Here is a 19,669-nt window from a genome sequence, read left to right as displayed (position 1 = left end):
TGAACATATTATAATAACAGTAGTTTGGTTACCGTGGTGGATTATCCACCATTTCAGCTCTATTGAATTTCAGAACAGGTGTTTCCTTCATTTATTTAATTAATTAATTGGTACACCTGTTCTGAATTACATGAGTATACTGCCCTTTTTTTGGTTTTGTTTTTTTTTGAAAATTGCATGTTTAATACTCGTACCGTTTGTTTTCGTCCGTTTTTTGTTCCCTATTTTTTTGACCGTACCGTTCATCGTTTTTATCTGTTTAAAACCCGTACCATATGTCTTTGTTTTTGTGTCGTTTTCGTTTAAGCTAACAGTGGTCCAAAGAAGCTTAGCCATTGGATTTGCATAGACAGGAGGGCCTAGATGGCCTCCAAAAGGCATCAAGTGACGATGCGCCATGCCATGGGTTGGTAGTTCAACCCTGAGCTATCGTATTAGCCTCGCAAAATGCGGGTGGAATTAGGACTCTTTGATTGGAATCTTCTGCATAGCAACACACGACAGAATAGTGGGATGTTCTTCAACCATTGGATTGGAATGGAGGAATTATTGGGACGAAAGAGAACACGTGATGAGGAATCTTCAGTGCCATTACCTACGCGTGCAAAGCATGAGATTACACGGTGATAAAGTGTGGTGCGACTTATGATCATTTGTTGTGCTCGACCAATGAGGGGACACACGGTGGAATCTGTTTAGTCTATGAATCACGCCTCGGGCATGCCATGATATCGTTCGTCCGATCCGCATTAAGTGATGTGGCCCTTTGGATTTTGTTCAAAAGGAATTAATTTAGCATCAAAATTGGCGCCTTGTGAGAATTTGGTGCCAATGATGCACATATTGACCCTCAGTCTAATGGTTCTTGAGAGCGAACACAATTTGAGCATCTTTGAGGCATTTCAGTGAACAGGTGGCGTGCACCTCCGAACCCTCATGGAGCCTTTGACCCAACTATGTGTGTGGGGCCTGTGGCAGGCCTTTGCGGCATGGCCCACAGCCCTTGCTGCTGTGCACGGCTTGGTGCTGTGTGCGGCCGTGGCAGCCCAGGCTCTTAGTCAGTGGCCTTTGCCGTGTGCGTGCGGCCTTTGCCTTGTGCATGGTATGCCAGGCTATGTTGTTGCTGCTGTCTATGTGCACGGCCCTTGGCAGCTCCCATGCGCGCGGCTTTTCACATGACACTTGTATTCCCAATTTGAACTCCCTCCTATGGAATCAGATTGACGTGATTCCAATTGCATTGGAAAGAAGACTCGATGAGCTACAACTTCCGTGAACATTACTTCTTCCTATTCTTCCATTTGGGCCACTCAATTTGTCTCCAAAGCTGAGTCATCAGTGTGAACCTATGAAGTCACTTCTCAAATTGTGTGTGCACTTCACCCAAAGCGGCCACATGCTGCCAATCGCTGCCAATCACTGTCAAACACCACCAAACACTGCCACATATGCCTAGATACCTCAATCACTGCCAAACTGGCTCTCGTTGCTACTGCATTGCCTACACTGCCTAGTCATCGTCTGATGGTTCAAACATTGCAAAATCATCCAAACATGCTACCACATCACCTGTGCACTCTATATGGTTGCCAGAAATGACAACACAAGCTCATGTTTGCCTAAAAGGATTTTCCAAAAAAGATGAAAGAAGATGAGTAGCAAGAGTTGAGGGATCTAGCATGTAACATTATTTAGCTGGATAACACTCTTTGTGAGGTTAATGGATTGGCGGATCCAGAGAAGGTTTGGACAAAGCGGGAGAGGTTCATGCCCAAGTCATTGACAAATCGACTGTTTTTGAAGAAACAATTATATGACCTTAGGTTGTCAGAGGTATCAAAATTTGAGGTACACTTGGATGAGTTCAGTAGGATATTGAAGGAATTGTCGGCTCTTGATGTTAAGATCAAAGAGGAGGACAAGACACTTCCCTTATTTGCTTTATTGCCTCTTTCATTTGATTACATTGTGACGACATTACGGTAAGGATATTCTTAAATTTATTCATCCAAAAAAAAAAAAAAAAAGGATATTCTTAAATTTGATGAGGTTATTGTTGGTTTGCTGATAAATGAGACATGACAGAAAATAGCAGTGAGGCGGCATCAAAGGAGGGTAGTGCCTTGGTTATATGTGGTTGTCAGGGAAGGGGTATATTAAATAAGAGACTGAAGGAGTTAGTGAAGTAAAAGGGTTGCTCTAAGTCAAAAGATCGCAAAATACCTTGCTATTATTGCAAGGAGGAAGGTCATATAAAAGAGGAATTGTCCAAGGCATGAGGTGGATAAAAAAAGAGAAGGAGAATTGAGATAAGTCATCAAATGCTGCTGTGTGGAAGGGTCCTGGAGTGATGGAGATATCCTTCTCACTACTTGATTAGGTGCAGAACTTCAGATTGGATTTTAGATTTTAGTTCATTTCATATGTGTTAGTCAGGGATCAATTTGCTGCATGGCACTTGGATGATAATGGTATTGTCAAAATGACAAATAATGTGGAAAACAAGTTTACTGGGATTGGAACTGTACAGATTCACATGGTTGATGGGATTGTGCGAACTTTGATTTGGGTGAGGCATGTGATGGATCTAGGGAACCTGATTTAATTGTGAAGTCTGGATTCAAGAGGTTTTAGATGCTCATTTGAAGGTGGACTTCTCAAGGTTTCTAGATGGGCCATGGTTGTGATGCAGGGATGGATGATTAGGCATCTATACAGAGTTGTAGGGAGTGTTGAAACAAGTGGAGCTATGGTTGGAACTCAGGCAAGAGGTACAGATGGACGAAGAGACTACAAATGGTTGAGGCTATGAACTAGTGTGAGTTTGGAAAGAAGTGGGTGTCTTTCGCTTCGGATTTGGTGAGTAGCAATGATCTCTTAGAGCAAGGTAGGAAAGGTGGAGCCACATCACATGGTGCAGCGGCGATAATTTGTATGGAACAACCCCGGGTGGGGTTGGGGGTCATGTTGGTTGGGTATGGCAGATAGGTAGAGACAATGGCAGAGTTTGGAGAATCGACATCAACAATAGTATTCTTCATGGTGGTATGCAGAATCCAAGCCAAGGTGGAAATTGTTGGGTCTTTTGTCTTGTATTCTGTTATGATGAATATAATAATTATTGGGCTTGTATTTGTAATTTGGTTGGGCTTTGGGTTCATTTTACATGTACGGATGTAGAATTGTAATTGTGTAGGGATTAGGGGTTTTGGGTTCCCAATATATTCTCTGTGGGAGAACCTAAACACAAACAAGGGGAGATCATATTGTGAGTTGGGGAGTGTTGTAGAGTTTTTCTAGCATAGTGAAAAAGCTCTGGTTCCCTCGGGTGGATGTAGGCATTTGTTCCGAACCACATTAAATTCCTCTTGTTGTGCGTTAGTGTTTGCTTGCTTTCCTCCGTGGGTTTGTGCATTCGTCCCCAAAACTAAGGGGGGGGGTTAGGATGATTATACCCATACAGAGAAGAAGACCTCCCCAACCCACCGGAAGTTGCCCCCCACTGCCCTGCCAAGGAGAGGGGATTGTAATACTATCCACCCTCCCAAATAGAAAAAAAGAAAAAAAAAAGAATAAAAAGGAGAACAAACACAAGCACATTGCTGGACGTTTTGGGTGGGGGTTAGGGATGCTATAGCCCATACAGAAAAGAAGACTCCCCCAACCCACCCGAAGTTGCCCCGCACCGGCCTACCAAGGAGAGGGGATTGTAATCTAATCCACCCTCCCAAATAGAAAAAAGGAAAAAGAGAAAAAAGGAAGGAGAATAAACACAAGCACATTGATGAGGGTATTTCTTCCTAACCACGGCACGGGCAGGGATCGTCCTGACCAATGCTGCATCTCGGCCCTCCATCAGGCCGTGCTACCTCCTCGGCCCTCCATCAGGCCGTGCTGCCATGGCATCTCATCAGGCCATGCTACTACCTTGACCCTCCAGCAGGCTGTGTTGCCACCTCGGCCCTCAATCAAGCTGTGCTACCACCTCGGCCCTCCATCAGGCTGTGCTACCATCTCGGCCCTCCATTAGGCCGTGCTGCCACCTCAGCATCTCATCAAGCCGTGTTGCTACCTCGGCCCTCCATCAGGCCGTGCTACTACCTCGGCCCTCCATCAGGCTGTGTTGCCACCTCGGCCCTCATCAGGCTGTGCTACCATCTCGGCTCTCCATTAGCCGCGCTGCCACCTCAGCATCTCATCAGGTCGTGCTGCTACCTCGGCCCTCCATTAGGCCGTTCTGCCACCTCGGCCCTCAATTAGTTTGTGCTATCACCTCGGCCCTCCATCAGGCCGTGTTGCCACCTCGGCCCTCCATCAGGCCGTGTTGCCACCTCGACCTTCCATCAAGCCGTGCTACCACTTCGGCCCTCCATCAGGCTATGCTACCATTCACTTCGGCTCGACCAACCTGTCACCTTAGCTCGGCACAATCAAGTAATGCACCCAGAAACATGCACACATCCACTCTTACATTCAAGGGACGTGATCCCTGATCACAGGGGCAGGACTATCCACCACACGTCATCAGAGGTGTCCACCCCTTACGACTTACACCTCGGAGATCAATAGAGAATATTCTCAGAGTATACCCTAGAACCTGGAATAATCCCAGAATCAGTGCCACTCCCCTGAAGGACTCTACGACTAAACAGGACTCTCCACAAACGCCCTTCCTTCTCTCTCCATCAGTAGCCTATAAATACCAAGATAAGCCTCCATTATGGGGGATCGATCAATCACTCATTTTATTGGAAAAGCTCTCTTGAGCACTGCTGTGGAAAGATCTGACTTAGGCATCAGAGAGTCCCCTGTCAGGTCAGCCTGGCTCTCCCCTGTCCTTTCTTTTGTGTAGGTCGGCTAAAGCAGGAACTGCAGGGAAGATCATCCAGTCAATTTTTACCGCTGCAGCTCGGCACCTCAAGCCCTTACGCACTAAGGCATGTAAGCTCGAGCCCTGGCTCGGCACCTCAAGCCCTTACGAACTAAGGCATGCAAGCCGAGCCGGGTGCCCTTATGTACTAAGGCATTTAAGCCCGAGCCCTAGCTCGGCACCTTAAGCCCTTACGTACTAAGGCATGCAAGCCCGAGCCCTAGCTCGGCACATCAAGCCCTTACGAACTAAGGCATGCAAGCCTGAGCCCCAGATCGACACCTCAAGCCCCTACGCATAAGGCATGCAAGCCCGAGCACGGTTCGGCATCTCAAGACCTTACGCATTAAGGCATGCAAGCCCGAGCCCGAGCCCGAGCCCCACATCGGCACCTCAAGCCCTTATTAAGGTATGCAAGCCTGAGCCCTGGCTCGGCACCTCAAGCCCTTTCGCACTAAGGCATGTAAGTCCGAGCACGGCTCAGCACCTCAATCCCTTACGCACTAAGGCATACAAGCCCGAGCCCCAGCTCCAGCTCGGCACCTCAAGCCCTTACACACTGAAGTATCCACACTCGAGCCCTGGCTCAGCACTACAAAAGACCTTAACATAAGGCACCTCAAAAGACCGAGCCCAAGCTCGGCATTGCCAAGACCAAACCCAGGGTTGGCACCTCAAAAGATCGAGGCCAAGCTCGGCACCTTCTAAGACAGAGCCCAAGCTCAGCATTCTCTAAGGTCGAGCCCCAGCTCGGCACACCTATGGCTAGGCCCAGGCTTGGCACCTCAAGAGCTTATAAGCTAAACATGGAAGATCAATTCCGAGCTCAGCTAGGGAACGGAGCCACACTCAGACAGCTGTATTGGTCCTTATTCTTCCAAAAGTTACTCATTTCGAGCCGGTTCAAAGTACAAGAAAATAAAGAAAGAAGCACAAGAATGCTATATATATATTTTTTTATGTAGATGTCTCCTTCGGGAGTGATGTATTTTGAGGGATTTTTCCCCTTTTTTGATAAATGAAAAATTTGTTTTGATGTCATCTCTCCTAATCTCAGGGGGGCTAATCCATGGGCCTAGCTCTTCACTTGGCTATCCTTCGAGTCGGGTCACTTCACCAAAGTCGATCGAGCCGCTGAGTTACACCAAAGTAGCTAGGGCGGGAACGCGCTACTCATAGTCCATCAGATTGTAGCCTGGCATCTTACTCAGGATGAAGAGGATGGCATCGTCTGAGCTAACCTAAAACGAAGCAATGTTAAGGTCAACTAACCACTTCTGATAGGCCTAGGGGTTCAGCCACCTCGTTGGCCTCCAGCTCGGCCCGGTGTTGCCTTTCCAACTAGCAGCTGCGAGCTCCTCCTTACGAGCACCCCGAGTCTCGAACAACTCATCCTAGAGAGCATCATTCCCCTTCATCAAGTTACTGTTGGCATTGAGCTACTTGGCAACCTCTTGTTCCAGCTCTCCAGTTATCAACCGAACATCATTGTCACGGACCTCCTCAGATTGGGCAATTTTCTTCTCAACCTCTAGTTGGCCTGTAATCTTGTGTGGCTCCCCATGAAGGCGCTTTGCGTCCTTCGCCTTTGAACGAGTGACAACTATGTCCTTGAACCGTTGAGCAACCTCGACTGAGGAATTGAAGCATCGTGTTTCACACCGAATAGACAGCGCACGTCATACGAAGGTCAAGATCGAATTAAATGCTCTAGCAGATCGATCCGAACTGCTAGAGCGGGGGGCTGGTGATGAGGGTATTTCTTCCCAACCACGGCACGGGCAGGGATTGTCTTGACCAATGCTGCATCTCGGCCCTCCATCAGGCTGTGCTACCTCCTCGGCCTTACATCAGGCCGTGCTGCCACCTCGGCATCTTATTAGGCCGTGCTACCACCTCAGCATCTCATCAGGCCATGCTACTACCTCGGCCCTCCATTAGGCCGTGCTGCCACCTCGGCCCTCCATCAGGCCGTGTTGCCACCTCAGCCTCTCCTTAGGCCATGCTGCCACCTCAGCATCTCATCAGGCCGAGTTACCTACTCGGCCCCCATCAGGCCGAGTTACCTCCTCGGCCTGATGGCCTCCATCAGGCCGTGCTACCTGCTCGGCCCTCCATCAAGCCAGACTACCACCTTAGCCCTCCATTAGGCCGCGTTGCCTCGGCATCTCATCAGGCCATGCTGCCACCTCGGCCCTCCATCAGGCCGTGTTGCCACCTCGGCCCTCCATCAGGCCTTGCTACCACCTCGGCACTCCTTCAGGCCATGCTGCCACATCGGCATCTCATCAGGCTGTGCTACTACCTCGGCCCTCCATCAGGCCGTGCTGCAGCCTCGACCGTCCATCAGGTCGTGCTGTCACCTTAGCCCTCAATCAGGCACCTCGGCCCTCAATCAGGTCGTGCTGCCACCTCAACCCTCCATCAGGCCGTGCTGCCGCCTTGGCCCTCCATCAGGCCGTGTTACTAGTCACCTCGGCTTGGCACAGTCAAGTAATGCACCCAAAAACGTGCACACATCAACTCCTAATTTCAAGGGACGTGATCCCTGATCACGGGGGTAGGACTATCCACTACACGTCATCAGAGGCGTCCACCCCTCTCACGACTTGCACCTCCGAGATCAATGGAGAATATTCCCAGAATATGACCTGGAACTCGGAATATTCCCAGAATCACAGTGCCACTCCCCTCAAGGATTCTACGCCTAAACAAGACTCTCCACAAATGCCCTTCTCTCTCCATCAGCAGCCTATAAATACCAAGGTAAGCCTCCATCATGGGGGATCGATCAATCACTCTTTTTACAGGAAAAGCACTCTTGAGCATCTGCTGTGAAAAGATTTGACTTAGGCATCGGAGTCCCTTGTCGGGTCAGCCCGGCTCTCCCCTGTCCTCTCTTCCGTGCGGGTCGGCTAAAACACCAGGAACTGCAGGGAAGATCATCCGGTCAATTTTTACCGCATCAATGTGTTCTCTGTAGTTATAATCGTAGCTTGATGGGGAGGTGGGGACATCACCACTATTTACGATTCATGGTCATTGCTGCTTCGCTACAGAACGACGACGTGAAATGGGCATAAACGTTCATTCGAGAATGTGCCTCGTACCTGGACTCGTTCTAGGGTTTGAGAATGGAAATACATACCAAAAGGCATTTTTGCAATTCCAAAATGCATTCTAAGTCGAGAATGCATACAGCATACCAAACACAGCCTAAGTGTCTTTGTTACACACTTCAACAAGAATCTGTGTGCAACCTCTCACTTTGTAAACATTTTCTCTGATGAAATGTTTGTTTTCATTACCGCACTTGTTTTCTTCAACCAATCTAGGGCTAGGAAAAAGTTGCATTTTCTTACAATCTGTCGGGGCGTAGGGGTTGGGGAACTGGACTTAGAGCTACTCCGCAATGGTAATTTAAACATTGAATTTGCTCCCCTCATTGTGACTAGTAGCAAAAAGACAGACTCGACAATGGCAATTGAACCATTCAATCTCAATGTGCTTCATCTCTTTTTTCGGTAGAACTCAATGTGCTCCATCTCATTCTTCATTTCATTGTGACAAGTAGCTATTATACATTATTCGTTTGTTTATGCATGATACGGAACTGTTGATTTATTTAACACAAAAGCTTAAACTATATGGTGGAGAGTCCCATCTAGTATATGAAGGCTCTGAGGTCCCAAAGTTTCCAATGTGGAATTTTTCCCAACATTCCCCTTGACGTGTTACCTCTCTTTTGTGTGTCAGTGTACACATGGTATGTGTGGCCAGCCCCTTATTTGGGCCTGATAGCTCTGGTTCCATATTGAATTATTTAACCCAAAACTTAGCTATTAGTTGGAGAGACCCAATTGGTATAAGAAGGGATCCAAGGTCACAAAGTTTTCCAATGTGGGATTTATTTCCAACAATAATTGTGTATAAGTCATGAGAATATGCACTTCAGGCTCAAAGGATGGACTCTCCCTTGTGATTGTGAAGTGGAATTCAGTGATCTCGGATCTGGCTTAGAATGTGATATGTGATAATGTAGTTGTTTAACTGATTTTGAGTAGGGAGCATGAGAAGGAAACAAAGCATTGAGTAACATAAATCATTTCACTTACCATAGCCCTGTTTAAGTTTAATCAGCTGTTACATATTATTGAATGAATATTACTAATTTTTTAATATAGGCAATGGATAGTTGTTAAATCTTCAATTTAGGACTGTCAATCTTACTGGGTAGGAAGACCTTACCCATGGGTAAGAAATTGCATTACCCAATGGGTAAAGCTTTAATAAAGTTCTTTTAATCATGGCCCATTTAGGACTTGAAGAGTAGCTGAATATATTGGGTGGGATTTACTATGGGAATTTGTGGTAGGTCTTGTGTTAAATATAAATAAGTGTATATAATTATATATTTGTCAAAGTTGCCTATATCTAGACAGACAATATAAAATCCTTGCCTTCACCCTTCGCTCTCCGTTGAATTAAATGGAATCCAAATGAGAGTTGGGAAAGGCAAGTAAATGGGTACCGTTAAATTAAATGGTATCCAAATGAGGGTTGGGAAGGGAGTAAATGGGTACCGTTGATAGCCCTAGTTAAATGACTTGACAAGGTGACAAGTGGTCGACCGACCACCTTATGATGATTGCTACCTTTCTTGTCTTTAAGCCTTCTTCCCTATTCTTAATTCACATGCATTTTTTTTTTCTCTTTGCTGATTTGTGCAGTTTTTTGTGCCATGTGCTTTCTGTGACCCTATCTTTTCTTTCCCTCTCCCCAGCATCCACAGAATTGCTTGGCTCTTAATTAAAGCGTGTCTTACATTTTCTACAATACCATGCAATAGAACACTGATGCTAATGAGTTTCATTTGTTTCCCTTTAGTATATTTGACAGTGTCATATCAGATTTAATTTTCAGATCATTGTTGTTTATTCCTTACTCCAATCATATACCTTTTCATTGAAAACTTTATGGCAACCATTATTTCTGGGGATCGCTGCAAATATGGAGACAACCATTTTTACGTGTTAATTGTTCCCCTCCATAATGTTTGAGGGAAAAGGCTGTACAAGCCACCGGTGTATTAAGGCCTTCTTACGTTCTCTCTACTCCTTGACATGTGGGCTTCTGTTAACGAACCTTGAAGGTGCCCCCTCCTGTGCCCCGTTGGTTGGGTGTGGGGACTCCAAAACATGCCAGAAGCATGTAGAACACCCCCCCCAACCCCCCCAAAAAAAAAAAAAATACAGAAAGCAGAATGCATTAACTGCAAACTGCTTTTTGTTGTCTGCATAATTATTTTGCTTCATCTTTCCCTCACCTGCTCACCAGATGAATACTAAAGTGAACATCCGGTGGCTCCTAAAATATTCTGCTTTTTTGAATTTGCAGGTACCGGGCTATCACTAGTGCTTACTACCGAGGTGCAGTTGGTGCATTGCTCGTGTATGATGTGACCCGACATGCTACATTTGAGAACTGTGAGCGGTGGTTGAAGGAGTTGAGGGACCATACAGACCCCAATATCGTTGTTATGCTAATTGGGAACAAGTGTGACCTCCGTCACCTTGTGGCTGTTTCAACTGAGGATGGTAAAGCCTTTGCCGAGAGGGAGTCTTTGTACTTTATGGAGACTTCTGCACTGGAAGCTACAAATGTGGACAATGCATTTGCTGAGGTCCTGACCCAGATCTACCGTATCGTGAGTAAAAAAGCAGTTGAAGCAGGTGATGAGGGAGCAGCTTCTTCTGTTCCCAGCAAAGGAGAGAAGATAAACGTCAAAGATGATGTGTCGGCGATGAAGAGAGTTGGATGCTGCTCAAACTAAGGTTTAGATTCAGAATTCGTGTTTTAAGGAGGATGTAGCATGGTGTTTTGGTTTCATCTCTTCCTACTGTATACCATGGTTATGTAGATTTTCTCAGGTATACAGAACCAGGAAGAAGGGTTTTGGGGGGGTGGGGGGGAGAGGGGAACAGGGGAACAGGGAGAGGGGTGGTTTTAGTATTCATTACTTGCATTTTATTTGCCGTGATGAGCGAGTGGGAGAGCTTGAAATAGGGGTAGGATGTGATATTTATTGCTTTTAACTTATATCATGGATGGTGATTCTAATTTGCACGAAGCCTGCTTAGATGAATTCATTTATTGATCTCTTCAGTAGAGAGTTATTTCTTCACTAAGATATCTCAACCTGAATCTTGATTAGACGGATGTTGTTGCCAAAAATACCCCGCTAGTCGAACCTACACAAACACAGACGACGGAGGCCCGGAGCTTTGTCCGGGGTTAGTCCTCCGACGCTCAAGTCAGGGTCGGCCGCACAGTTCAATAAGGGAGTAATGATGAGGGTCTCAGAACTTACCTTCCCCTTTCTTCCGTGCCTTCTTATATAGCTCTTCGGGTTTAGGGTTTTCCCCCTTCTTCCCTCTTAGAGTCCCACTTGAATACGTCCAACCTTCTGGGGGAATATTCCCCTCATGCAGACGACGTGATCCCGCGTGATTTTGCGAGTGTGCCTCGGTGATTGAGCGTGAGTGGTCTCTCGGAACCTTCGTCTGGCGGAGGACACGTGTCTCAGAGGCGACACGTGTCATTGCCCCCCACCGAGAGGTTATTTTGGCTATATCAGGAGCCCCCTTACTTCCACTAGGAGCTTCTTCCTATGGGAATAACCAACATCTTCTTCTTTGGTTGACTTGTTCATTCGGCCTTGACATTACCAGTGACCGAGGCTTGGGGTCGACCGAGAGAAAGATCTTCGGTCGCTTCGGATCGGCCTTACGGAGCCCCCTGCCGAAGGAGGGACCCTCACCATTACTCCCTTATTGAACTGTGCGGCCGACCCTGACTTGAGCGTCGGAGGACTAACCCCGGACAAAGCTCCGGGCCTCCGTCGTCTGTGTTTGTGTAGGTTCGACTAGCGGGGTATTTTTGGTAGCAACAACGGAAGTATTGAAGGTTTGGCTATGTAGTTTATCCTACAAGTAAAGCTATAATATGTGGATGCATTACGAATAGTTGCCTAGTTTTGCTGACTTTGTTGGAGTGCTTCAGGAGACGGTTTAGTAGGGTTAGGAATTCTTCACTTACTCATTTACAAATGACTAAACTTCTTGACTTCAACGATCACTCAGAGCTAACAACTTAGCTCTCTCTTCATTTTGCAGTCAAATTCCTCAGATTTAAGGAGAAAAATTAAGTTCCTTTTAAAAAGTAGGAGTTCAAGATATTATACGATGACAAAGGTTTTGTGTACGTGCGCCACCATGCACAGAGCCGTGAGATGTGGTTGAGGGGGGGGGGTGTGCCCCGTAGACCTTCATCGCCCATCCCGCGGTTTTTTAAATGGTTGCGTATGGTGCACGACCGTGCACAAAACACTTCTTATACAATCAACATCACAAAAGGTTTTTTTCCCCACTAGTTTCCCTGCCCTTGGGAAAAAAAAAATGGTTCTCATATCCCATGGATTTTGTCTGGCCATTGTCAATGACAAGGAAAAGATGTGGCTAGTATAATTGGATTTGCTATTTGACATGGCATCAATCTTAGTGCGGGAAAGTTTTCCTTCTTCGAAGTCTTTACCATGATTTGAGGAAAACTCGATCTATGCCCTCTCAGGAAAAACTCGGTCCCTCTCAAAATGTTCTGAGGATATTTCATTTTTATGGGAGCGTATGGTCAAAGATCATATAGTTCAGGTCGGAACCAATCAAAATCGGTTGGAAGAGCTAGCTTGGTTGTGAGCTAGAGACATGAGCGTTTATATAAAAAGAAAGCACATGATAGTAGTGCCATGAAACCACTTATGTGACACATAATAATTGAGAGGACTGGAATACGTGCCTAACACCACATGGGCACATGCTCCCTTCCCAGGTCCTCTTAATTGTCGGATGCCACATTAGGCGCGCAACATGTTGAAAAAGATCTTTTTCCACTTGGAAGTTGGGTGCTCTAATCCTGTGTCAATGGGCACTTGGAGAGTGGGAGGTAGATCACTTGCATAGGGGCAGTAAATGTGAGGTAATTAAGGACAAAGAACAACTGTTGCTGGCGTAGGAGAGAGTGAGAAGAAGAAAGCAAAGGTTGGGTGAGGTGATTGTAGAGCATTAATGGTAGTTGAAGGTAGGTGTGTAAGGAGAAGTGTGAAGACAAGGCGGTGAGGCCAAGAGAAATAAAAAGAAGATCTAGGTTGGTAAATTTGTCGGATGTTCAGTTTTTCTCTTTGTCTGAAAAGACCATTGGTGGGGAGAAGATTCTAATCTTCAATTCAATAATACCTCGGGACTTGGGCATTCTCTATTCCCTCTCCGAAATTTTCAGATAGAAAAGTAAACAAATTTTTATTCCAATGGAGGGAAAAGGACTACGCGAATGCACTGATTTTTAGTTCCATATTAGTAATTTAGTAAGAGAAAAAAAGAATGGACAATGACTTCGAGTTTAGCATGTTCAAAGTCGTGAGAGAAGCTCTGGCGATTTGAAGGAAATACAGGAGAGCCATGGCTGAGAGGGCTATAGCTTCGGCTATAGGGCCTTCTTCTTCCATGGGACTGACGCAACAGCCATTGGGAGAAGATTCGGATCTGAGATGTGGAGGAAGCTGGGCTGGATTGTTTTCTTCAAAGTCCCTTGAACGTAATGGATTAAAGTTAGATTTTATTGCGGCCAAAGTGATTGAAGGGAATACAGTTGCCTGTTGTTCATCTTCTATGACGGGTGCAGGTGTGAAAAGGTGGGAGAAAGCATTGGTGGGACATAAAAAAGCCCCCTTTTGCCATCGCTAAGGAGATTTTTCTCAAGCAACGGAGGTTGTCCGGTCATGTTAACATGTTTATGCTAGAAAGTGGGATTTTCAATTTTCAATTTACTGCGGAGGAAGATAGAATAAAGGTATGGGAAGGAGGCCCATGGTTTGTTAGTAGACGTCCCCTGTTCTTACGACAATGGAGCCCGAGTATGGTGCTTGATAAGGTACATCTGAATTCAATACCAGCTTGGGTTTCTTTACCAAATTTGCCTCTTCATTATTGGATGGTGGAAGCATTGAGTGCCATTTGAAGTGTCATTGGTGTTCCCATTACAACTGATGAGTGTACTAGAACCATAGAACGATTATCTTATACTCGCATTTGTGTGGAGGTTCAGGCTGGAGGTGAATTACCGAAAACAATTCCGGTCCATGATTAGAAGGGGGTTGTGTTTTCACAGACTGTATTGTATGATTGGACGCCCTCTTCATGCAGTAAATGTACAGTTTTCGGTCATGATTTCAGTCAATGCAGGAAGGAGGATAAGCGTACTACTAATGTCAAGTGGGTCAATAAAGGAAGCCGCTCTCATACTGCTCAGACAAATGAGGTGGCGACGGAAAGTGGAGGTGTTTCTAGGATGGAGGATCCAGTGGTGAACAAGGGAGGAGTGGAATCTATGCCAAATGTTCAAGTTGGTTCTTCTTCACATTTGATTTTGAATTCAAATTCAAACATCAGAACTATTAAGAGAGTTTTGAAGGGTAAATCAAGGATTAATCCTATTTTAGGGGAACCGTTGGTGCATAGCAATGCTTTTGTGGTGCTGGATGCGTTGATTGAGGAGATGCCCAATTCAAATTCTAAAGGGATAATGTTGGAGGATGAGGTGGCGACTGAAATTGTGGAGAGTGGGGCGCTTGAAACAGATCCAACGCTGGGTGATGTGGGAAATATCTATAGTTGAAAGGAGGGTAATTCAAATTCTGAAGTGTGGATGGAGTTCTGGTAGATAACCCATTGAGTTTGAATGAAGGAATGTTATTGGAGGAAGGAGAGATAGAAGGAGATAATGTAGGAGTGATGGTTGGGAAAGACTAGTTCGACCATAGGGGAGAAGGCGCTTGTTAATAAGGAGAATATTCCTTATTTTATAGAAGATTCTATTATGAATTCCTCTATGGACGTTTTTGTAAGAAAGAAAGTTGATGTGGAAAAGGTTTATTCATCCCCACTATTTGAGGAATCTAATAAGGATCGATTGATTCCTTTTGAGGAGGCAAGCAAGAGAGATAAGATAGAGGCCACGGTTAGAGTTGTTGAGGTGGACAAAAGGTTGATTGGTCAAACTCTAATTGAAGGAGCGGTTTTAGTAGATCCGATGGAGGCTGCACTTCCTCCTCAAGTGACCCAATTCATGTTCTACAAAGATCCAGCCACGTGGGAGATGGATCTTCCATGTATAGCACCCATTGCCTCTGTCCCTTCCTTTTCAACAAAAAGTGTTGGAGAAAAGTTCATAAACGAAGGTACGGCCGAGGCTTCTTCTTCCATTAACCTTTCTAAGTCTGTTTTCCTAGGAGAAGTAGGGGGTAATACAAAAAAGATTTCTTTTCAACCCCTGCGTATTGAGGTGACCCCTCACATGAAGAAAATGCGACAAGAGGTGGGGGCTAAGAATTGGGCTGTCAGAGCTCATGGTAACACTTCTAAGAAGGTTACTAAATGAAGTATCTATGTTGGAATATAAGGGGCTTAATGCGCCTGAAAAACAAAAGGGGGTGAAGCATATGTTGAATGAAAAAAATATAAAATTAGGGATTCTTGTTGAAATAAAAGTGAAGGACGATAACATCGCTTCTGTGATTTCTTCTTTGTAAAAAGAGTGGAAGTATGTTCATAACTGTAAGAAGGGCAAAGCCACTAGAATATGGGTGGGTTGGGATGACAGCCAGATGGAAGGTGAAAATCTATTTACCATTTTTCATCTAGTGCATTTGAAAATTAAAATAAAAGGGTCATCCATGGAGTTTCTGTGTTCGGCAGTGTATGCATCAAATATTGTGAAAGAAAGGAGAGAATTGTGGAGGGATGATTTTTTGACAGCATATGCAACGGCTCAGGATTATTATTCAGCCTAATGACTTCTCAGAGGAGGTGAATAGTTTAGTGAAAGGTGACTCGGGTTTCAAGGTTTATTATTGAATGTAATCTTTCTTTTTAAGTTCTCCCTTTGCAATGCAGGCCTGTTCTGCTTGGTTTCAAGGGGCCTCTTTTCCTTTCTTTTGGTAAGCCCAAAGAAGGATATTGAGGCTGCCTTACTTTGTATAATTTTCTTTTCTTAATACAAAAAAAAAAAAAAAAAAAAAAAAAAAAAAAATCCCTCGGGACTTGGGAGCTATCATTGTCAATAATTCTGATTGAATATATAGAGTTATATCGGAAGAGCCCTAGTCGGCTTATACAATAAATATGCAATTAAATCATTCATTAGCACAGGAGAATGCTTATTGAAAATATGATTCTAGGACAAACTAGAACTGATACAAGAAAAAGGTCTTTATGCCCAAAGAACAATGGGACTTCTTACATTATGTATGCCATCAGACCACAATAGCCAAGTAGAGACTAACTGAATCATTGTGAAGTAGTTTTCGACTGACTTCCGCAGTGAACTGTTGCTTCTCATTCAAAGACTTAAAAGATAGAACCTTAGGATTGACAGTAACATTGACTAGTTGGTGCAAGCCAACCGCCGCGTTGTATGTGGAATTAGAGGTAGGCCAACGTTTGTAACCGTCCTCGGGAAATATCGTGTGAAGGATGGTCCGGCATTAACTCCAGCACCAAAAGAAGGATAGTTTAGATAAGATATATATGGATTGATTAACCTTGGCACAAGTCACATTCTCTCCGGTGATGATTATAATATATTCTGGAGTCACTCCCATGCTGCACAACTGTGGTATGTAGTCACTTGTCTGGATATCATACACAAGACCAGGATTTATATAGCCTTTGATGGATCCATTTGACCAGCACCATAAGCCAATTCAGCCTCTTGCGTATAAGAACTATTCATGGGAGAAGCTGTTGTCATTAGGAAAGAAGATTTCAAACGTTATGGATTCTATACAAGTGAAATAACTCAATAAGGAGACGACTATCAAGGTAAATCGAATATAGACTTTCTACAAATCCGAAACTCCTATATCGGTCAATATAGCCCCCTCAAGTTGGAGGATTGGGTGCATTAGCTTTTTTTTTTTTTTGCTAGAAGATCATGTATATTAATTATAAAAAGAAAAAACAAAAAATATAATACATTCAAGAGGGGAGGAATAGGGAAACCACTGATGAGGGTATTTCTTCCCAACCAAGGAACGGGCAAGGACCGGTCCTAACCAATGTTGCACCTCGACCCTCCATCAGGCCGTGCTACCACCTCGGCATCTCATTAGGTCGTGCTGCCACCTCGGCCCTTTATCAGGTTGTGCCGCCACCTCGGCCCTTCATCAGGCCGTACTATCACCTTGGCCCTCCATCAGGCTGTGCTACCATCTCGGCCCTCCATTAGGCCGTGCTACCACCTCGACATCTCATCAAGCCGTGCTACCACCTCGGCCCTCCAATAGGCCGTGCTGTCACCTCGGCATCTCATCAGGCTGTGCTGCCACCTCAGTCCTCCATCAGGCCGTGCTGCCACCTCGGCCCTCTATCAGGTAGTGCTGCCACCTCGACCCCTCATCAGGCCGTGCTGCCACCTCGGCATCTCATCAGGCCGTGCTGCTACCTCGGCCCTCCATCAGGCTGTGCTGCCACCTCATCCCTCAATTAGGCCATGCTGCCACCTCGGCCTCTAACAGACCGTGCTGTCACCTCGGCCCTCCATCAGGCCGTACTGTCACCTCGGCCCTCCATCGAGTCGTGCTGTCACCTTGGCCCTCCATTAGGCCATGCTACTAGTCACCTCGGCTCGATCAACCTGTCACCTCGGCTCGACACAGTCAAGTAAGGCACTTAGAAACGTATACGCATCCACTCCTACATTCAAGGGACGTGATCCCTGATCACGGGGGCAGGACTCTATCCACTACACGTCACCATAGACGTCTATCCCTCACACAGTTGGCCTTTCCGAGATAAGAGAAGAATATTTCCTTGGAATACCCTAAGACTCAGAATATTCCCAGAATCACAGAGCCACTCCCCTCAAGGACTCCACGCCTAAGCAGGACTCTTCACAATTGTCTCCCACTCTCCCTCCATCAGCGGCCTACAAATACCATAGTAAGCCTCTATCAAGGAGATCGATCACTAACTTCTTTTACTGGAAAAGCTCTCTTGAGCATTTGCTATGGAAATATCTGACTTAGGCATCAAAGAGTCCCCTGTCGGGTTAGTCCGGCTCTCCCTTGTCTTCTCTTCTATGCAGGTCGGCTAGAGCATCAGGAACTGTAAGGAAGATCACCCGGTCAATTTTTGCTGCATCAGATTGGCATCGTCTGTGGGAAACTGTCACAAAAAGTCACCTTGGACCAATACAATTAAGGAGTGAGAAGGTCTTTTCTTCAACGACAACGTGAGCAAGATCCACCCACAGATTACCGCTTGGACGTCCCCATTCACCGCCAATGGTAGAGCAGGAAAACGTCCCAGCAGAGACCCCTCCATGTGGACCCCAGCAAACCAGACCTGATGCGTAAGTTACCCAAGGAGAGGGGGATCAACACGAGCAAAACCCTCAGCAATCTCGTCATATCCCATCATCCCGGGTAACTCATCCAAACATAGAAGAGCAGATGCAGAGCTTGCAGCTGTAGGTGTTAGCTACAAACACATTGGTGCGGGACTTCATACGCCAGTTCGGCTCAGCACTTCCAGTTCCACGGACTAGTTCAGCTCAGCCGCCTAGGCCGGTTCTGGGTAGATAACTCAATGATGAATCTCCTGACAATAGTGTCACCCCTTAATCAATAGCAAGTAGGGGGTCGGCTAGAACGTCACGTACTGTTCACTCGGTATCACCCCACTCCTCTACCGAGGGGTGTAGGCAAGGTCCCGTTCCAGCCTAGGATGGGAGAGCTCATCGTTCCATGCATCACTGGAGCCCAGAGACACATGATGTCTATAGATCCCCACCCTGGGTAGGAAGACGCCAGCTGTCGCCTCAAAAACTCACTAGAGGCATGCGTCCGCACAGAGATGAACGAGAAAATTCTCGAAGGATAGCTCAGAGAGATCAACACCATGGGGGTTAGGACTCGCCCACCAGGCTGACCAGAGGCACCCACGACAAGGTCAGGATCGGCCTAGTGGTCACCAAGGCTGAGGAAGAAGCCCCAGAAGAAGTGATAAGGCAAGATGATCCCCGGATCACCGAGCCGAGGAGAGAAGGGATGACCTGGAGAGCCGCATCCAGTGCCTCATTGAGCGAGTAGAAAGAATGTGGAGGCAAAGACACCCGACCGACATAACTGTAACTTTGGCCCATAATGCACTATCTGACGAACTGATAGACGCCGAGCTACCTCCAAATTTTGTGATACCTGTCTTCAATGGATATGACGGCACCAGAGATCCATATGATCATAGTTCGGCCATGACAGTTCATGGTAGGTTATAGTTCGGCCATGACAATTCATGGTAGGTCAGATGCCATTCTCTGCCGAGCCTTTACAGCCTCATTAAAAGGAGCTGCACTGGTGTGAATGTTGAACCTGCAGCCCTGGTCCATCCGTAGCTATAAAGAGCTAACAAGAGTGTTCCTCACACGTTTCCAAGTAAGTATGAAATAGAAGCAAACTATGCAAAATGTGATGAACATGAGGCAGAGAGCGAGAGAGACTATAAGAGAGTTCCTTGCTCGATTCACTAAGGCGACACTGGAAAGTAAAAAACCTATCGGAAGGAGTGGCGTATAGTACATTGTGCAATGGGGTAATGCACCATGATTTGGTCCAATATCTGGCCCTCGACTTACCAGAAACAATACCTGAACTGTTGAGATGGTGCAATCAATACACCAACATGGAAG

General features: G+C 45.9%; 1 protein-coding gene across 1 annotated transcript in view; it reads left to right on the top strand.

The window, feature by feature from the left end:
- LOC122071573 (ras-related protein RIC2) overlaps positions 1-10,824 on the top strand; it is a 37,896-nt gene extending 27,072 nt beyond the window's left edge. Inside the window, exon 2 of the mRNA XM_042635943.1 lies at positions 10,268-10,824. Coding sequence (XP_042491877.1) covers positions 10,268-10,703 — 436 coding nt within the window. The 3' untranslated portion in view covers positions 10,704-10,824. The remainder of the gene's footprint in view (positions 1-10,267) is intronic.
- The last annotated feature ends 8,845 nt before the right edge of the window (positions 10,825-19,669 follow it).

The sequence above is a fragment of the Macadamia integrifolia genome, unplaced genomic scaffold (assembly GCF_013358625.1).
Source record: "Macadamia integrifolia cultivar HAES 741 unplaced genomic scaffold, SCU_Mint_v3 scaffold_269A, whole genome shotgun sequence".
Classification (NCBI taxonomy): domain Eukaryota; kingdom Viridiplantae; phylum Streptophyta; class Magnoliopsida; order Proteales; family Proteaceae; genus Macadamia; species Macadamia integrifolia.
This window is presented reverse-complemented; position numbering and strand designations above follow the sequence as displayed.